At 36.5% G+C, this 17398-nt stretch overlaps 1 protein-coding gene across 1 annotated transcript in view; it reads right to left on the reverse strand.

The window, feature by feature from the left end:
• Positions 1 to 17398, reverse strand: part of LOC121315950 (alpha-mannosidase 2-like) — a 126717-nt gene that overhangs the window by 38690 nt on the left and 70629 nt on the right. The window contains exons 9-11 of the mRNA XM_041250580.1: positions 16893 to 17070; positions 15996 to 16180; positions 156 to 341 (exon numbers count right to left, since the gene is read on the reverse strand). Coding sequence (XP_041106514.1) covers positions 156 to 341; positions 15996 to 16180; positions 16893 to 17070 — 549 coding nt within the window. The remainder of the gene's footprint in view (positions 1 to 155; positions 342 to 15995; positions 16181 to 16892; positions 17071 to 17398) is intronic.

A 17398-nucleotide genomic window follows, 5' to 3' on the forward strand; every position in this document is an offset into this window, starting at 1 on the left:
TCATCTTTACTTTTCTTCCTGGCAACTGGTCAAGTTTTCACAGCAGCTGTTTCTTTGTTTTGAAAGGGTTATACGCTCTCCTCATGATATAACTGACATTAACACCACTATGTCAAGGAAACCTGTAAATTATTTTCACAATAATAGGCGCTTACCTAGTGCCATAGTCCACAACAACCCAGTCTTTACCAGTTCCTGTAATAGCATCGTGGTGTTGGAAAAGGCCAAGGTTTCTTCTAGCTTCTGTTAGCAGTTTATAATTATCAGATGAAGGGAATGCACTCATTTTGTTCCACTTCTGAATATTTGCCAAGGCAAGTGAGTATAGTATCTCCGCTGCCCTGTGAAGAATAAAGTTGAAAGAGGTAAAGAAAACATACTAAAAATGAAATGCTGAACTTCACAATTAATATCAAAAGGTTCAAGTATTACTGTAAATCACTATAAATATATCTGATGGATATAGGCGAAACAAATCATTGCTAAAAGGCATGGTTGCCTAAGTTTCCTAAAGGCCCAATGACATTTGCTAGTTAATACATATGACAGTATACTACAGCTTTGGCAATGTTGAACAATGTTACTTTAACATATTGAGTTGCATACCGCTTTGTAGGTTTCCATATGCTTAATGAAAAACTGACAAAAAAGTGACATTTTGAAATCTAACAATGAAATACTTTAGTTTCTTTGATTGTATGATGTTAAATGCATGATCCAAATTATGTGTATATGGTTTACTGGGAAAGTTGAGAAATAGTTTTGGTTTTATAAACCGGTTGACTTAAAACAGTTATGTTAAAATGTTTTGCTGCAATACGTGCATTGCAGGGTACCGCAAAGGCAAAGTAATTCATTTAATGTAAGAGAAAACATAAAAAAAATACATAAAAAAAGATACTGTAAATGTAAGCTATTAGCTTATCAAAGTTTTAACATATGGTACATTTCACTGCTTTTTCTTTTTTTTCATTCTCTTGCACTTCTCCAAAAATATTAATATAATAAATGACTGCTCAAACCATTTCTTTGTTTCTGAGATCAATACTAACAATTACTCAATATTGCTTATGAAAACCTTAATAAAAGTTTTGGAGCCACTGCCTCCAGTTTAATTTAGAGTATAATTAAAATGAATGACTGTATAAATGTTTAATATATCCCTTGCAGCCCCTTGACTGTCGAAAGAAAGCATACGTTCACAGAACAGTTAATCTTAATCCCCAGAAAAACACAATTTTACAAGACTTCACCTCAATCCCACACATCCACAGTACATTCCTGTGGCTGCAGTTATATTCTTATTAAGACTGTATTTTATTACTGAAATGTTATTTAGTAAAAGTAATTTGGAGCAGACTTACAGCTCTGGTTCACAGTATCCTATATTTTATTGCTGGAGACATTTTAATTTAAAATTCCATTGTACCAAATGTTCTGTTTACCCTCTGTTCAATCTATCTTTCACTCGTATCAAACAGCTACCAGAGCAAATAGAGTGCTTGTGTGAATCTACTCTATATGCAAATGGTTTGTGTAAGTGTACATCTCAAATTTATAGAGGGCATTCTGGTCATTGATACCCTGATCGACTCCAGCAAAAGCTGGCCTTACAGGTGGTTGTCCAATGAATAAAGCTTTAGTTCAGTAAAGTATAGTTAATACTTTATATATTGGATTTTGCATAATAAGAAAATAAATGCCAAGATAAGAATATCATTAGGTGCTAAATTAAAAACAAAAACACCATTCATCGATATCTTTCAGTCCTCGAAATAGTTCTCATTCTGCAAGATTGGTAACATGCTGTTCAGTCAACCAATTAAACAGAATAAAAAATTAGTAGGGTTCTTCAGTTTTCATTTTTTTTCAGAATTTCTTGAGAACTTTTCTGTAGTTTATTTTTCTTAATTGAGAAACGAGAGAAATAGTGGAGGGAAAAAGTGATGTTCAGGACAAAAAAAAAATTTATAATTCTCAACAATGTGATAATTTTGGTACTGTACGTTGTTAAAATGCAAATAAAAGGTAACACACTTGAAACAGCTGCGTCATATCTTAAATAAGGAATAAAGCCACTACTGCATACTGTTTTGCTAATGCAAGAACTAGCCTATATACCAAAAAAAAAATGTGTAAACAGCTTTTCACGGTAAGATAACAGTCTTGGCAATCACCATTGCAGAAAATAATTTTTGGAGGGTAAAATTAAGCAACACGGATATTTCTGTACTTCTGGGATAAGTTGATAATTAAAAGCTAATTTGTATTTTTGACTAATTTTGACATGTGTTTAAAACTCTGGTCACACGTGAATCATGGCAGCCATGCACATGTTATTGTGGCAGCTACAGTACATTTATAAATCTGGGGAAAAAATACAAGATTTAAGTTAAATCTGGAAAGAAATATAAGGTTTAAGCTAAATCTGGAAAAAAAGACATGTTAAAATATTCATGTTTTTTTTTTTTTTTTTTTTTTTACACGACACCCCATAACTATTTGATAAAATGATAGCAGTAGCAAGCAACAAAATCAGTCAAAGAGGGGTTTTTTTGCACACAAATGAATGTAACACAACACAGGGTATTATTTTACAACAGTAAGCTCCAACTGAGGGAATTATTTGCATACAATGATATTTTTATAGAAGGGAAGAGCATGAAGAGTCATTTGTTTGTTTGAGTAAGATATTTTTGCTGTATTTTTAGCACACATTTCACACATACTTCATTAAGCTTCATCTCCATGCATTGAGAATAATTTAGAAATCAGTGCACATATACTTGGCTGATTACATTTTCCTCTCCTGTTTCACACAGAATTAACTGTTTATACTCCTCGATATTAACAATTAAAGTAGTCCTCAAAATAATTCAAATCACGGTGCTTGCAAACAAGGACAATACTGAAATGATCACATTGACCACACACACTTTACAGTCTTTATTTATTAACTAAAGGATATTTACCAAGAGAAGCTGATTGAGATGTTAACTAGCAGAAATAGATCCACCAAATAATTCAAACTAAACAAAAGACAGACCCTGACATTCCACGTCATTTCATGTTTTGGTAATTCAATCTCAAGAAGTGGCATAATTCAAGCACTAAATAGTGGGTACTTAGGGCACATTTTGGCATCACGAAGTTCCATTGTTATGATAGGCACAGTAGCAGGACTGAAGCACTTTGAGGAAACCTGGCATCAAGATGACTTAAATATCAGGCAAAAACCTGTCAACTCCTATATTTTCTAATGGAATGTAAATGTGACATTTTCTGTTGAAATAATGCTATAGAAAAGTGGTATACAGGCATCGTGAGATACCAAATTCTACTATAAATACAGGGTCATTCCAGCCCAAGAGGACTAAGGGGAGGGGGGTTAATTCCTTAAGCTCTTTAGGCAAGCTTTAAAATAGTTTTGTTATAGGTTAAAGGTCATCAAAATGGGCATTTTACCAATATGTTTCTCCACTGAGAAAAAAATACTAAGGCTGGCAAGGCAGGTGATCATTTGAGGACCATCGACGGGTCAAGCATGTGCATGTTTTGACACCGCTTCCTCTGCCTGCTTGAGTCTTCTCAATGCACATTCACACCTAATTTAAAAAAAAAATGTAATTGTATGTGGGTTCATATTATACGACTGCACATAAATGGTGGAACAACAACAAAGGTCACTTTCCAAAGGTAGCCTGCTTGATCAAAGGCATTTTAAGCATCCCAATATGGAATGCCCAATCGTTTTTCTCCTCACTGCAGCAATTCTCCACATGGTTCAGGAGACCCAAAGGTTCAGTGGGCGTCCTCCGATCCCATGACCAAGCCAGCTTCCTTTTTCACCCAGGAACTTGAGAGCGGATGTCAGCGAGCTGCCGACCTCTGGTGGACAAAGGCCAGTGCTGCAGGTGTCCGCCCTGAGTACACTGGGCACTTGCCAGCAGGGTTTGCTGTAGAGCCATGAGGAGAAACAGCCCTGCTGGTTTTATCTCCCTAACCCACAGGAGCGCTTGTGTCAATACGACTCTCCCTTCGGAGTCCCCAGTGAAGAACCGCCTACTTCGCACAGTCAGAACCTGCACTGTATGACACCCTGCGCACCACGCGGCTGAGCTTCTATCAGGTGAGCACTCAGGGACTCGCTATACTACTTTTTACTTAGATTTACTTGTTTAATTATTCAATGGGCCATTTTCGTGCTTTTTCCATCACTTGGCACAAATCAAGACAAAAATAATGCAAGACGTTTTTATAGAGGAGTTAAACATAATCTGATGTCTTAATTTATATAATAGTTTTCAATAATTTTGCAACTATTCACCATATTATCAATAGCTCTAAATGAATTACTTCTGTTAGTTTTGGTAACTTTTTTAAAGAACATCAATGCTTCAATGCATCTGCTGTGAAAGCAATGCATTGATGGTAAAAAAAGGAGCATCATTCCAGCCTTAGAAAATATTACAGAATTGGTTCACTTGAGCTGGAATGACCCTATACTTGTAAATCTCCAGAGCAGACAAAGCTCACCACGTACAAGATGCACCTGAAGGGGCCTCAGCCATACCTGGAGAGATCACCTTCTAAGGCTCAAGCTCCACACTCATTCAATGCTTTACAATGTTGGGAATGAGACCACCAAAATAGGCACCTATATTTTAATCTCACTAATTACTGGGGATTCAGCTCCAGGCATTCCCAGCACAGAAGCTACTAATTAGATTCAGATTTTGTGCATAATGATATGAAGGGTTGCATAACACTTGCGAGTGAAACACAGTGAAGTCTGGTGCAAGTTTCGATAAAACTAAAACAAGGGATTTGCATTCCTATTTTGAAAGCAACAGACTTGTGTATCAATCTTTATTTTATATAGCGCCTTTCATAATGTAACACCATCAAAAAGCGCTTTACAAGATGTAGTAAATACAAGAAAAGGGTTGCCACAGGCTATTTTTTTTTATAAACATGTAAACTAGCTGCTGTAAAACAGCAACACATACATTATTATTATTTGTTTATTTAGCAGATGACTTACAGAGACTAGCGTGTGTGAACTATGCATCACTTACAACAACATCTCACCCAAAAGAGCACAAGCAGGTTAAGTGACGCTCTGGGTCACACAATGAGTCGGGGGAACTGGGGACCTCCTGGTTATAAGCCCTTTTCTTTAACCACTTGACCACACAGCCACACATTTACAGGACACTGGACAGTTATTAAAACATTGCCAGCATAGCAGTTAGCAAGCAGCCTTTCACCAAATTACTGATCTAGTAGCTTCAGAGCAGAAGTATCACTGACTTTTTTTTTTTTTAATTACAATCCAGAACTTGAAATACCAAAAGCCTATAACTAGAGAATGCATCAAGTCATTTGGAGTAAGTCATCTCCCATTACAGTCTAAAACCCTGACTTTCTGCAATCATCCTCTTGGAGGACTTATTTTCTCATACACTATACATCACCATCTAAAAATATGGAGATGAGAGAAAAATCTTTCTCCAAATTCACAATTTCCAAACCATAGACATGTTTGCTCAATACCCACCATGTGTTTCCAATCATAAAGAATGAGAACTGTTTGAGAGAGTGTTTGGGGGTGTTCTTGTTACTTTTGTTTTTAAAAAATAAAATAAATGCATCTCCCCCTCTGACATAGACAGGGGGACACTTGGAATGGGGACAATGTGTCTAATGTGTCAACTAAACCTGACTGCACATTTCATTATCTCTTTCTCAAAGCCACTCACTATCTCCAAAATGAAAAGCAAGATCACTTCCATATACACTGTATGTTTAGATTCCCATTCAAAAATGTTTCTACTGTTATGCTGTGTCAAAGGCTGGTCTTGTGTCAGTTTAATTTACTGTAAAATGCACTGACTGTAGCAAGTATGATAATAGGGTATTCCGTCTGCAGCCTTTGAAATGAATCTTTGTGCATGTATATTGCAGGGCTCCTGGAAAATGAGAAATGGAGGATTAGTTATGGGTTCTCGATAAGACCTTATCTGACAAAAGGTTGTAGCCAAGTGGAATCCCACAGCACAGGAAAGTGGTAATGTGACAGCTCTTGATATTCATTTTGTCCTGTTTTATTTGTCATCTTGCTTTATCATTGCCAAGTCTTAAGACACCTACTTGTGTTCTCAGACATATTCTTGCTTATTCTGTCCTCCAAAACAAGCTGCCAAACTAAAACATTTAGGGTAGCCTGAATAGTGAATATCAATATCGTTTTGGCTTATTCTCATCAATATATTGCTTCCAATTTAAAATGCTTTAAGCATAATTCTGTTTAAACAAAATAGTGTATTTTTCAATAGTCTTCTATTCAAATAAACCTCACAACAACTCAGCTTTAACATCGTAAGTATTTGTTCCTTTCAAAAACAAACTTGGGATTTTAATTCAGCTGCACTTAAACGAGACCTGGAAAAACAGAAAGCCTCCCTGGACAATTGCCTGACAACCAAAGGAGCCAGGTAATGGGCAATCAAAGTTAAAAGTTAAACAGCAAACCCCAAAATGCCCTGGTCTGCAAATTCCTAAGGAATTTTCAATCACTTTCTCACAGTGCATTTGTAGGGGATTTTTTCAACAAATTCCACTAGCCTTCAAGCATGAAGAGATGCAAGCTAAGCTGAAGACAGCAAATACTCTTGCTGAACAAAGACAGCCACTGAAAATCAGAACAGACAGAGTATTCCCACATCTCCTGCAGCTTGCAGCTTGGCTGAGGTCATTGGAATCTCTGTGCAGAAAAAAAACATAAGGAATTAGGCCAGGGAGACACTGGAAAAGATTAATTTGAAAACAAATATACACGGGGGGCCATCTTGAGCGAAAGAAAAAATGCATATTATTCTTCCTATTGGGAGATAAGTGCTAGGCTGTGTGTAAAGTATGAGGCTGTCTATAGCCAAGCAAGCATTACTGTATTGCAGAACTGCTGAAATGTTTTATTTATAATAATAATAATAACAATAATAATAATAATAATAATAATAATAATAATAATCATCTTTATTTTATAAAACGCCTAAATACACGCATCTCAAAGCGCTCTACAAACACATACATACATAATGCATATTAAGAGTACACTTAATATAAAAAGAAATTACACAAATCAAAAACCAAATCATGATAAAAATGACTCAACATAAAAGCATCAATGGTCTTAGCATCCCTGATAGATTGAGATTGAGGAAGGTTGTTCCAAAGTTTGGGCGTATAGCGGCAAAAAGCACTATTGCCCATGGTTAGTTTTGGGTATTGCCAATAAACCAGAGGATGAAGAACGTAGAATATGTATGGGTGTGTAACGTGTAAGCAAATCAGCAATGTAACCTGCAGATAAACCGTTCAGGGTATGAACTAGCCTCTCTGCATCAGGCACAGACAACACAGGCATGAACTAGCCTCTCTGCATCAGGCACAGACAACACAGGCATGAACTAGCCTCTCTGCATCAGGCACAGACAACATAGGGCGCATTGTTACGAAGGTGAAAAAAGGACACCTTGGTGACATTGGGGACATGTGACTCAAAAGTAAGGCTAGGGTCAAAGACCACACCAAGATTCCTAATTACAGAGCTAGATTTAACTTCAAGCCCATCCATCACTATGCTAAAAGAATCCAAATTTCTAAGTTGTTGAGGAGCGCCAAGTAGCATTACTTTGGTTTTATCGCTACTTAATTGTAGGAAGTTTTGCTACATCCAAGTTTTAATCTCAGTCAGACAATTATCAAGAGCTGAAACGGCCACATTTGTATCAGGTGTAGTCTTAAAATATAATTGTGTGTCACCTGCATATGAGTGAAAACTCACACCAAGACGACGCATGATCTGTCCAAGATATTAAAAAGTAAGGGTCCTGTGGCACCCTTGTAGATACCGGGCTAGGGTCAGATGTATAGCCGCCCACAGAAACAAACTGACTATGACCTGACAAGCATATTCGGAACCACTTTAAGACAATGCCAGTAATACCCATACAACATTCCAAGTGGTTAATTAAATGGCGTGGTTTACAGTATCAAATGCAGCACTGAGGTCTAAATAGGACCAGAATTGTTAGTGCACCTGAGTCAGCGGTCATGAACAACCTGAACAAGAGCTGTTTCAGTGCTGTGTCTTGATCTAAAACCTGACTGCAAAGGTTCATAAATACCGCATTCCGATAGATGACTCTGTAGCTGCTGAGCTGCTATGAGTTCTAGGATATTAGACAGAAGGGCAGATTAGAGATGGGCCTACAATTATAAAGAATATCTGTGTCAAGGTTTGGTTTTTTTAACAAAGGCGTCACAGCGGCATATTTAAATGCTGGTGGAACTACTCCAGAACTCGTTTATGATCTCTGTCACACCAGGCTGAGAACTGAAAAATGTGGCACAATGAGTGGTGTAGAGACTGGATCTAGGGAGCAAATGGTTGGCTTCATTTTAGTGGCTATTTCAGCCAGCCTTAAAGAAGTAACCTCAGCAAAACGTTACCATTAAAAGCCAACAACAAAACCACTATTTCTTAAACAAAACCACTGTGCTTGCTGTCGTGTTCTTTTGCCTGGTGTAGGCAAAACTTCATATGATTCTATGATAATGGTACTTCAATAAACTGAAAACGGCAATCTGTACCTTGAGATTACATTCCCACAGGAAAAGATTACATTATAAATTGAACAGGGTTTCATCTAAATAGCTAATCTGCAATCTAAGGGACTTGTGGTGTTTCTTTTTCTCTGCAATTTATGGTATTTCATTATGCAGTGGCACACATGGAACAGCTACTGAAAGCAAGTATAAGTTTAGTTTTAGTGCAACATTACTGCAGTCTTTGTTGTGATAAATTGTCTGTGACAACAGGACATTTTGGCCAGTTTCACTCATTGTTGATTCAAGACCAGAATACAACTGAGGCAATACAAGTGCTGACTGATGGTGCACACTTACAGTACCTGGAAGACATGGCTGAGCTGCAATGCTTTTATTAAAAACGTACGACATTGTGACGGGGTGACATGTCCAAGCCACACGTCCACCCCGCAAGTCAGGACCACAGAGACACCCGGAACTACTTCTTTCGTTTTTCAGGTACAAGCATTTATTTTCTTTTAAGTAATATTAAGCGCTCATTCACATACTGGTCAGTCCTCTCAATCCCCCCCACCCCCCGTACAGACAGGCAGCCTTTTAAAGAGCTAGCCACACCCACATTAACAGCCTTAATTAAACAATTTTGTACCGTTTCTTTATATAACAATATATATCTTTAAATTGTAACATATATAAAACATCACATATAAAACCGTATAAATCATTTGTTTCTTTTTTATACTGTGCACTCTCACACACACAGTATTTAACAATGCATAATAATAGCTACAAACATGCAAGTGTTTCATTTATTTTCTCGACGTTAAATATTTAGGGTTTTAATCATTACTGTTATTATGCAATATACCGTTATTGATATAAAAGACCGTGGTTAAGCTGCACACTGAATTAAACTAACACGGCTTCATATTGCAACAATAAAAACACCTCAGAGTAAGTTATATATAACATAGTACAACAACACAACTCATTGTAAACAGTCAAGCCCAAATGAGGATGCTCCTTCACAGGCATACAGGAGCTGCATACCTCCAACACTGTCGCATTGAATAAAATCAGGGTTTACTTTAAAAACCAAATGTAAATATGGAGACCATTATAACTGTATAGTTCATGTTCTGTGTCTCAGTCCTACAGTGTTACAACTGCAGTTGTCTATAGCACTCTAATGGGGTGACATGAACCAGCCTTTTTTATGTAAAGCTACATTCTGCTCCTCCTTCAAGAAATAAAAGGCGAGTAGTTATTCACTCCAATCATTGGGAGTTCAATTATTGTTCTGAAAGGAACAACACAATTACAGCTCTAAACTCTATATGAAAAAACATAACATTACATACAAGCCCCTCAGTGAAATGTCTGGGTTGTTTGTCTAGTATGGTAACGTCATGAGGTACGTTTATGCTTTTTGAAAAAAAGCCAGAAGGACAATTTAGAGTAATTGGTTTGGAGAATCTATGTGATCTAGTATTTATAAATATTTAATGAACCAAAAGAGAAGAGTAAAGAAGAGTCTAAGTAACCTGCTTGATTTTTTTTTGAAAATGCAACACTGACAATAGATAACTACAAAGCATATGACATGGTTCATTTAGATTTCCAGAAAGCTCTTCACAAAATCCTGCATAAAGATTAAATCTCAACCTGAACACAGTCACGATTCAAAGAAATGCATGTACATGGATTAGGGAGTGGTTAACACGTAGAAAACAGAAAGTACTGATTAGAGGAGAAACCTCAAAATGGAGCGAGGTAACCAGTAATGTACCACAGAGATCAGTATCAGGTCCTCTGCCATTCCTAATCTACATTAATGACTTAGATTCTGGTATAGGAAGCAACCTTGTTAAATAGGAGGCTTGCCAAACACCGATGCAGCAGCAAAGGTCATTCAAAATGATCTAGACAGCATTCAGAACTGGGCAGACACATGGCAAATTACATTTAATAGAGAAAAATGTAAGGTACTGCACCCAGGCAATAAAAATGTGCATTATAAATATCATATAGAAGACAGTGAAATTGAAGACGGAATCTATAAAAAAGACCTAGGAGTTTATGTTGACTCTGAAATGTCTTCATCTAGACCAGTGCTTCTCAAAAAACCCTGTGTCTGTCTGTTTTCATTCCAACCGAGCTCTCAATTACTTAACTATACACTTAATTGAACTGATAATTTAACTTATTTGATTTCAGCTAGCCAAAACATTTGATAAGTAACTTGAACTGCCACTGTTTAAGAGCTGAAAACAAGTAAAAAGGTCTAATTAAGCAAAATATTAGTTCAAATAAGGGTCTAGTTAAGTAACTGAGAGCTCAGTTGGAATGAAACCAGCAAACACATGGGGTCCCAGGACCGAACACCTGATCTAGACGATGTGGAGAAGCTATAAAAGACCAACAAGATGCTCGGATATATAATGAAAAGTGTTGCATTTAAATCAAGGAAAGTAATGTTAAAACTTTACAATGCATTAGTAAGACCTAATCTAGATGTTGTGTCACCTTGCTACAAAAAGGATACTGCTGCTCTAGAGAAAGTGCAGAGACGAAGGACCAGAATTATTCCGGATTTAAAAGGCATGTCATATGCAGACAGGCTTAAAGAATTGAATCTATTCAGTCTTGAACAAAGAAGACTACGCAGTGATCTGATTCAAGCATTCAAAAATTGTAAAAGGCTGACAATGTCGACCCAAGGGACTTTTTCAACCTGAAAAAAGAAACAAGGACAAGGGTCACAAATGGAGATTAGATAAAGGGGCATTCAGAACAGAAAATAGGAGGCACTTTTTTACATAGAGAATTGTGAGGGTCTGGAACCAACTCCCCAGTAATGTTGTTGAGGCTGACACCCTGGGATCCTTCAAGAAGCTGCTTGATGAGATTCTGGGATCAATAAGTTACTAATAACCAAATGAGCAAGATAGGCTGGATGGCCTCCTCTCGTTTGTAAACTTTCTTATTACTTACTTTCTATTATGTTCTTAATAAGTGCACAAATTCAGATTTTAGCAGACATAAATCTCAGCTAACTGATTTAGTAAGGCTTATGGAAATGCAATAAATAGTATTCCATTAATGTGGCAAAACATTTAGAAAGTGAAAATTCGTTAATTTGTTTTATTTATATTCTACATGTAATTCATCCACAACTTTAAACACTCCTTCACAAGATATATTGGGCTACATTCTCAAAGTTATTTACTCCAAATCATCATGAGCACATTTCTTTTCAAAATTAGAAACACACCCAGCAATATTATCAAACCAGATATACATCAACTTAGACTTTTAACTCAGGAACTTAAGTGGTCTTAAGTTGTTTCTTAATCATTTAAGAATTGTAATGGAGCTTTTGTCTTCCAGCGAAAAACTGTGTTACTAACTCCAAATCTTCATTAGCGCAATTAAAACTGCCTAAGAAGACATTTGCAGGCTTTGTTCTTTGCCTACATTATTCAAAGAGGTGAACAGAGAATGAACATTTGCCTTTTTCACAGCACCTTCAGGAACATGCTAATGTTTTGTGCAGAATGCTAATGAACCTTGGGTCTGTTTACCTCTGTTTGCTTAAACCAAAGAGAGTTTTCACAGAAACATTTAAAACGCCAATTTCAACAGTCCATTTTAATTTAATGCGAGACACAATTGAAGCTTCCTGGTATTTAATCTGTCATCTCTATCAATAGTAGCAAGATTTATGGTGTGTGGTGCTGCCCTAGTTCCATGTTTTCTCAGCACTCTGTTTAAATGAATATGTGACAGTGCGATGGCAAAAATCGCATACTACCCTATAGCCCTCTGACGCATATTTATCAGGTCTGTCTTTTCTGTAAGTGTGCAGGGCTCGCTCTTCTGAATTTTACACTTAAACTTTATCTTAAGACTGTCAAAGATTATAATAAAAAGTGAATTCACCCTGAAACATGATATATGATGGTTGTGTAATTTGTTTCAAACACAATGGGTATTTTCTCTCTCTCTCTCTCTCTCTCTCTCTCTCTCAATATATATATGAGTCACCCTCTGCCAATTCTTACATTTAAATATGACCTTGTTTTTATTGTATGTTTATAGATTATGCACACTTTATTTCCAGTCTGAAGGGCCCCTTTATACAGACTAAGGTCAGCAAAACAAATCGACCGGTATGGTCTGACTAAACTTACAGTAGACGGGCTTTGCAAAAGCCCATCTGCAGTCTGCTCTTTTTGTGTTGTGCAAAATTAGCACAGTATTTGGAAATGGTTTAATTTGTTATGCTTCATGATTTTCTCAATAAAATATAATTGACTTACTCAGCTCTAATCATTTTATATTTAACCAAGAAATCCAGAAGGCAATAAAAGGCTCCATGCACTTGAGTTATGTTGTACAGTATTGATAATAGGTGGGTACAAGCTTGGAGGCAGCTAAGAATTATAGTAGAACCCTGTGTAATTTACTTATATTAAGAGAGTTTAATAGGGCATCATATATGTTTTATATTGTAACCAACAAGCAGTTTTGCTAGGGATGCAATGAGGTAAATTCCAGGACACTACTGGTGAATGTGTGAATGTTAAGTTTGACAGACCAACACTACCAAGCTACATTTCTGTCTGCAACATAAAAAAAAACACTTTACAAGGGGACACTTCATTCAAATCTTGTCTGTTTGTCTCTAATGAGCCCCTTTATGAGTTAGTTACTTTACATAAATCACTACTGTTCAACCAATTCTCATCAGGAAATATAAAGGATTGAGGGATAAACAGTTTTTTTTTTTTTTAATGTTTGAGTGTAATTAATAAAGTTATTCATGAAAAACAGAACCTCATAAGTATCGGATACTAGTTTTTTTTTTTCTTTACTGAGAAGCATCCATTTATTTTAATCGTTTGTCCACAGCTGCACTTCCCCTTAAAATAAACTGCTTGATGAATCACCACATACTAGAACTTTGTGCCTAACCAAAGGCCTTTTAAGCTGGTTCTCAATGAGACTTTGTCTTTCAAGAACACCAGGCTGATAAGCACTGTAATTGCATGAAAAAGGCAATTAGTGGCTTAGAAAAGCTTTAACAAAATGACAAGGAAAATAACAGGATGTACCGGTAAATTAAGCAATCTGACTAGAATAATTTCCAACAAATTCATATCAACTATTTTTAAACATAGCTACTTTTTAGAGGTGATCTAAATGTCAGTTTGTATCCATTTGTTTCACATTGTTCCACCGATTTGATGAAACCTCCTATAAAAACTTCAAAAATGTAAAACCAGCCGTGTGACTTTGAAAGATGAAAAGGTGATTACTAGGATTTACAAGGTTGTCAATATCATCCTGCCAGTGCAATTTTCATATATATATATATATATATATATATATATATATATATATATATATATATATATATATATATATACACACACACACACACACACACACACACACGTTTTAAAATGTACTCTGCTGTATAATTAGTAAGCCATTATTCAGCATTACAATTCAGAATTCAGTACCAAAGAAAGGAGCCACAGTACACACACACACACATTATTTATGATTTTAAATGTTTTTTGCCAATAATTTTGCACATAGAAAAATAAACAGTCTGTGCAGTCTTTATAGTGTGTATGCAATACAATAATGATGAATGGCTTGTGCATAAACAGGTGAACAAATGACAGCCTTACCTTTCAACTTCTCATATTGATGCCTAGTTTACGTAACAAGTTAGCAGTGATTCAATTCATGCCACTGTGCTTTTTCTTAGTCTTCCCTCGAGGTTACTTACATTTCTAAAAAGTACAGCTGCACTGCTGTGATTCAGAACTTTTCACTGCAATATACTGTATTTTTATGACAAAAACTAAAACTTTATAAGCGCTTCTTACTCCTTCCATACACAACCCAAATTGTTCAAGGTGCATAAACACAAATGATTGCACAGACTCACTGATTACTACAATACAAACAATAAAGCAACATCATGCTTTATTACATGTTTTTGTGATACTGATAAACAGTTTAGTAGCAGATGCAGCTTATGTAACCAACAATATGTGAATAACCAATTTGAAGTAAAAGTAAAAAAACTGTATTAGGTGTATTTTTCAATGTCAAACGTTTCTTCATTTTACACAAATGTTATGATTTACGAGTGTTTGAAGTCATAGATAATAACCAATATTAACACAACACCTTATACAGTGTTTCCAGTTCAGCTGTCAGGTAGCTTAAAGACCAGCTGCGTATTGACAGGTAATAAAACGCGAAACTGAATTTGATTCTCCTTCCACATGTGCCTTTAATTATCGCAAAAATGGGATCTCCTCAAGCGAGATCCATGTGTCTTCCAATAAAACGATCCAAGTAAAGATGACTGCTCCTCAACAGGTTTAATATAAAACCAACAAAAATGACAAATTGCTGACCTGACTAAAGTCCAGATACAACAAAGTGTATTACGGGACAATGGGTCAACTGTTTTGAAAGCTGATATCAGACGCATTTCTAAATGCAGATTGAGCTATAAGAAGATCATACTGACAGGTTGACAGATCAGCCTAGATAAAGTCATAGCCAAACCTTGGTAAAATGATGAATACATTTAGAAGAAAGATTACTTTCCAAACATACAATTGATTTTACAGGCTGCACTTCACATATTTTACAAAACAGAAAAAAAAAAAATGTCAACAGCTTTACCAGTCTAATATTTTCTGCCATTTCACAGAATATAGAATAGTATTTTCCCAAATTATACACAGGATTTCCTCTGCAACATGCAGATTATACTATCCCAGAATTAATTTTAATAGAAGTTTTTTTTTACTGGATCTCACTTTGGAATCTATCTTGTATCATTCAAATCCAGCAAGAACGACATGGCAAATTGCACTGTTCCAAAATGATGCTGAGATGCTAAGAAATGTAATTCCCCAGAATCAACTGTTCAATTTGTACCCATGAACTCAAGAACAGATGTTGCCGGGGCTAGCTGACAGTCTTTGGAGGATGAAGGCCAGCCCTGCAGGTGTCCGCTGGAGTTTACCAGGCGCCTGGCCAGGAGGGTCTGCTGTAGTGAGATGAGGAGAAACAATCCACGCAGGTTTTTTTTAACATGAGGGAGCGCCAGTTCCAATTTGCCCTCTCGCTGCAATCCTCAGTGAGACCAGCGACTTTGCACAGCCAGGATGAGAACCTGTACTCCCATGATTGTATAGTTCATCCTGTACACAACTTGGCCATGCTTTTACCTGGTGAGTCTTACAGGATCCCCTAATTTAGGTTTAAATACTGTATTCTTGGAGTACACTAAGTATTTTATTGTAGGAAACAAGAGCACCTGTACCCAGTGTTACTCTTACCTCAGATGTGATTCTAAGACTCTGTCCAGTCTCTTGTAGAAAGGGCGTGAAGTGAAGTATCCACTCCAGTAATGGTCATCTCTGTCAGCATAGGTGAAGAAGTCCCCACTTACATTTGGAAACAATAAAGGGCCAGCAGCTTTCTTAAGTGCATCAAAGTAATCAGATATGGTCCCAAACTGAGCCTATGAACAGACAAGCCACAAACATTTGGTAAGATTACTATGAACACATCACAGTCTACACTGTGAAAACATCAAAATAATTGTACAGCTTCTAAATAAATGTGGTTTGATATTAAATAATCAATCATGTAGTTCGGTAATGTTCAACCCTACCCCCCATTTATTATTACAATTGAGTTTTTAATGTTATTTCATGCTGTGGTTTTGTAAGTGCACAGTATGGGCAACTGGAGGTCATATTTATGCAAGGGAAACGGCCAAGGCAAATTGTCGGAAAGGGATAAAACAATTTTAACAGTATAAATCTTGCAACAGATTGGTTAGAACAATAACTTACTTGCTCACAATAGGTTGTGTCTTGAAATATTATACCTTTAACATGTTTTATTACTTTCAGATATTTCTAGTTTGCCAATTGTGCTGCTACTGCATTGATCCAGCTTCTAGTCCAGGTCACCACTGCAAATGAGCAACAGTGGTTTTATCTGGTCAGATAAATAAATGAATACTCCACAAGCTCCTGCTTGTCGTTTTATGTCTGCTGTAATCACAGCACAATGTACAATGTCATGCAACTTTTATTGAGATGGTTGAGTGCATGCAAAGAGACAAGGGGCATCAGTATTGTCTTTCATAAAAAGACATTAGAGCCAAACAACCAACAAAGTAATTAACACTATGTGCTTCTGTAATCTAAGAAGCTACATTTTACCTTGACATGCAATTCTGGATGAGAATTCATGTAATCAAACAACTTCTGGTAATTCTGGAACTGCTGATCCCACTCAGAAGCCTCGTTGTATCGGAAATCATCCCCCAGGGGAACCAGAACTACTTTTGTTTTGAAAAGTTTGGACTTCTTTCTGTACTGATCCAAAATCATGTGTGCCCTTTGAGAGATACAAGTAGACAATTAGGAGTTTGAAATGGCATAATAGTAATGTTTATTTATTTTTTATTTTTTTATATTTTCCATTTTTCAATTTAGTTTGCACATTAAACGCCATCAAAGTACACTGACAGACAAAATAATAGCGAGCAACATGATACATAAGCCCTCAATGTGTTGCTCCTGGGAGTTGTTGGAGTGGAAACAGGTGTGTATTGTCAAGTGTTGAAGGTTTCTGTAATTTGGGTTACTGTTGCAATGTCTGGTGCTTGTCACAATGCATTGCACACATCTGCAGGACTCATCAGTCTACCTCTGAGCAGAGTCGG

This window comes from Polyodon spathula, chromosome 1 (assembly GCF_017654505.1).
Source record: "Polyodon spathula isolate WHYD16114869_AA chromosome 1, ASM1765450v1, whole genome shotgun sequence".
Lineage (NCBI taxonomy): Eukaryota > Metazoa > Chordata > Actinopteri > Acipenseriformes > Polyodontidae > Polyodon > Polyodon spathula.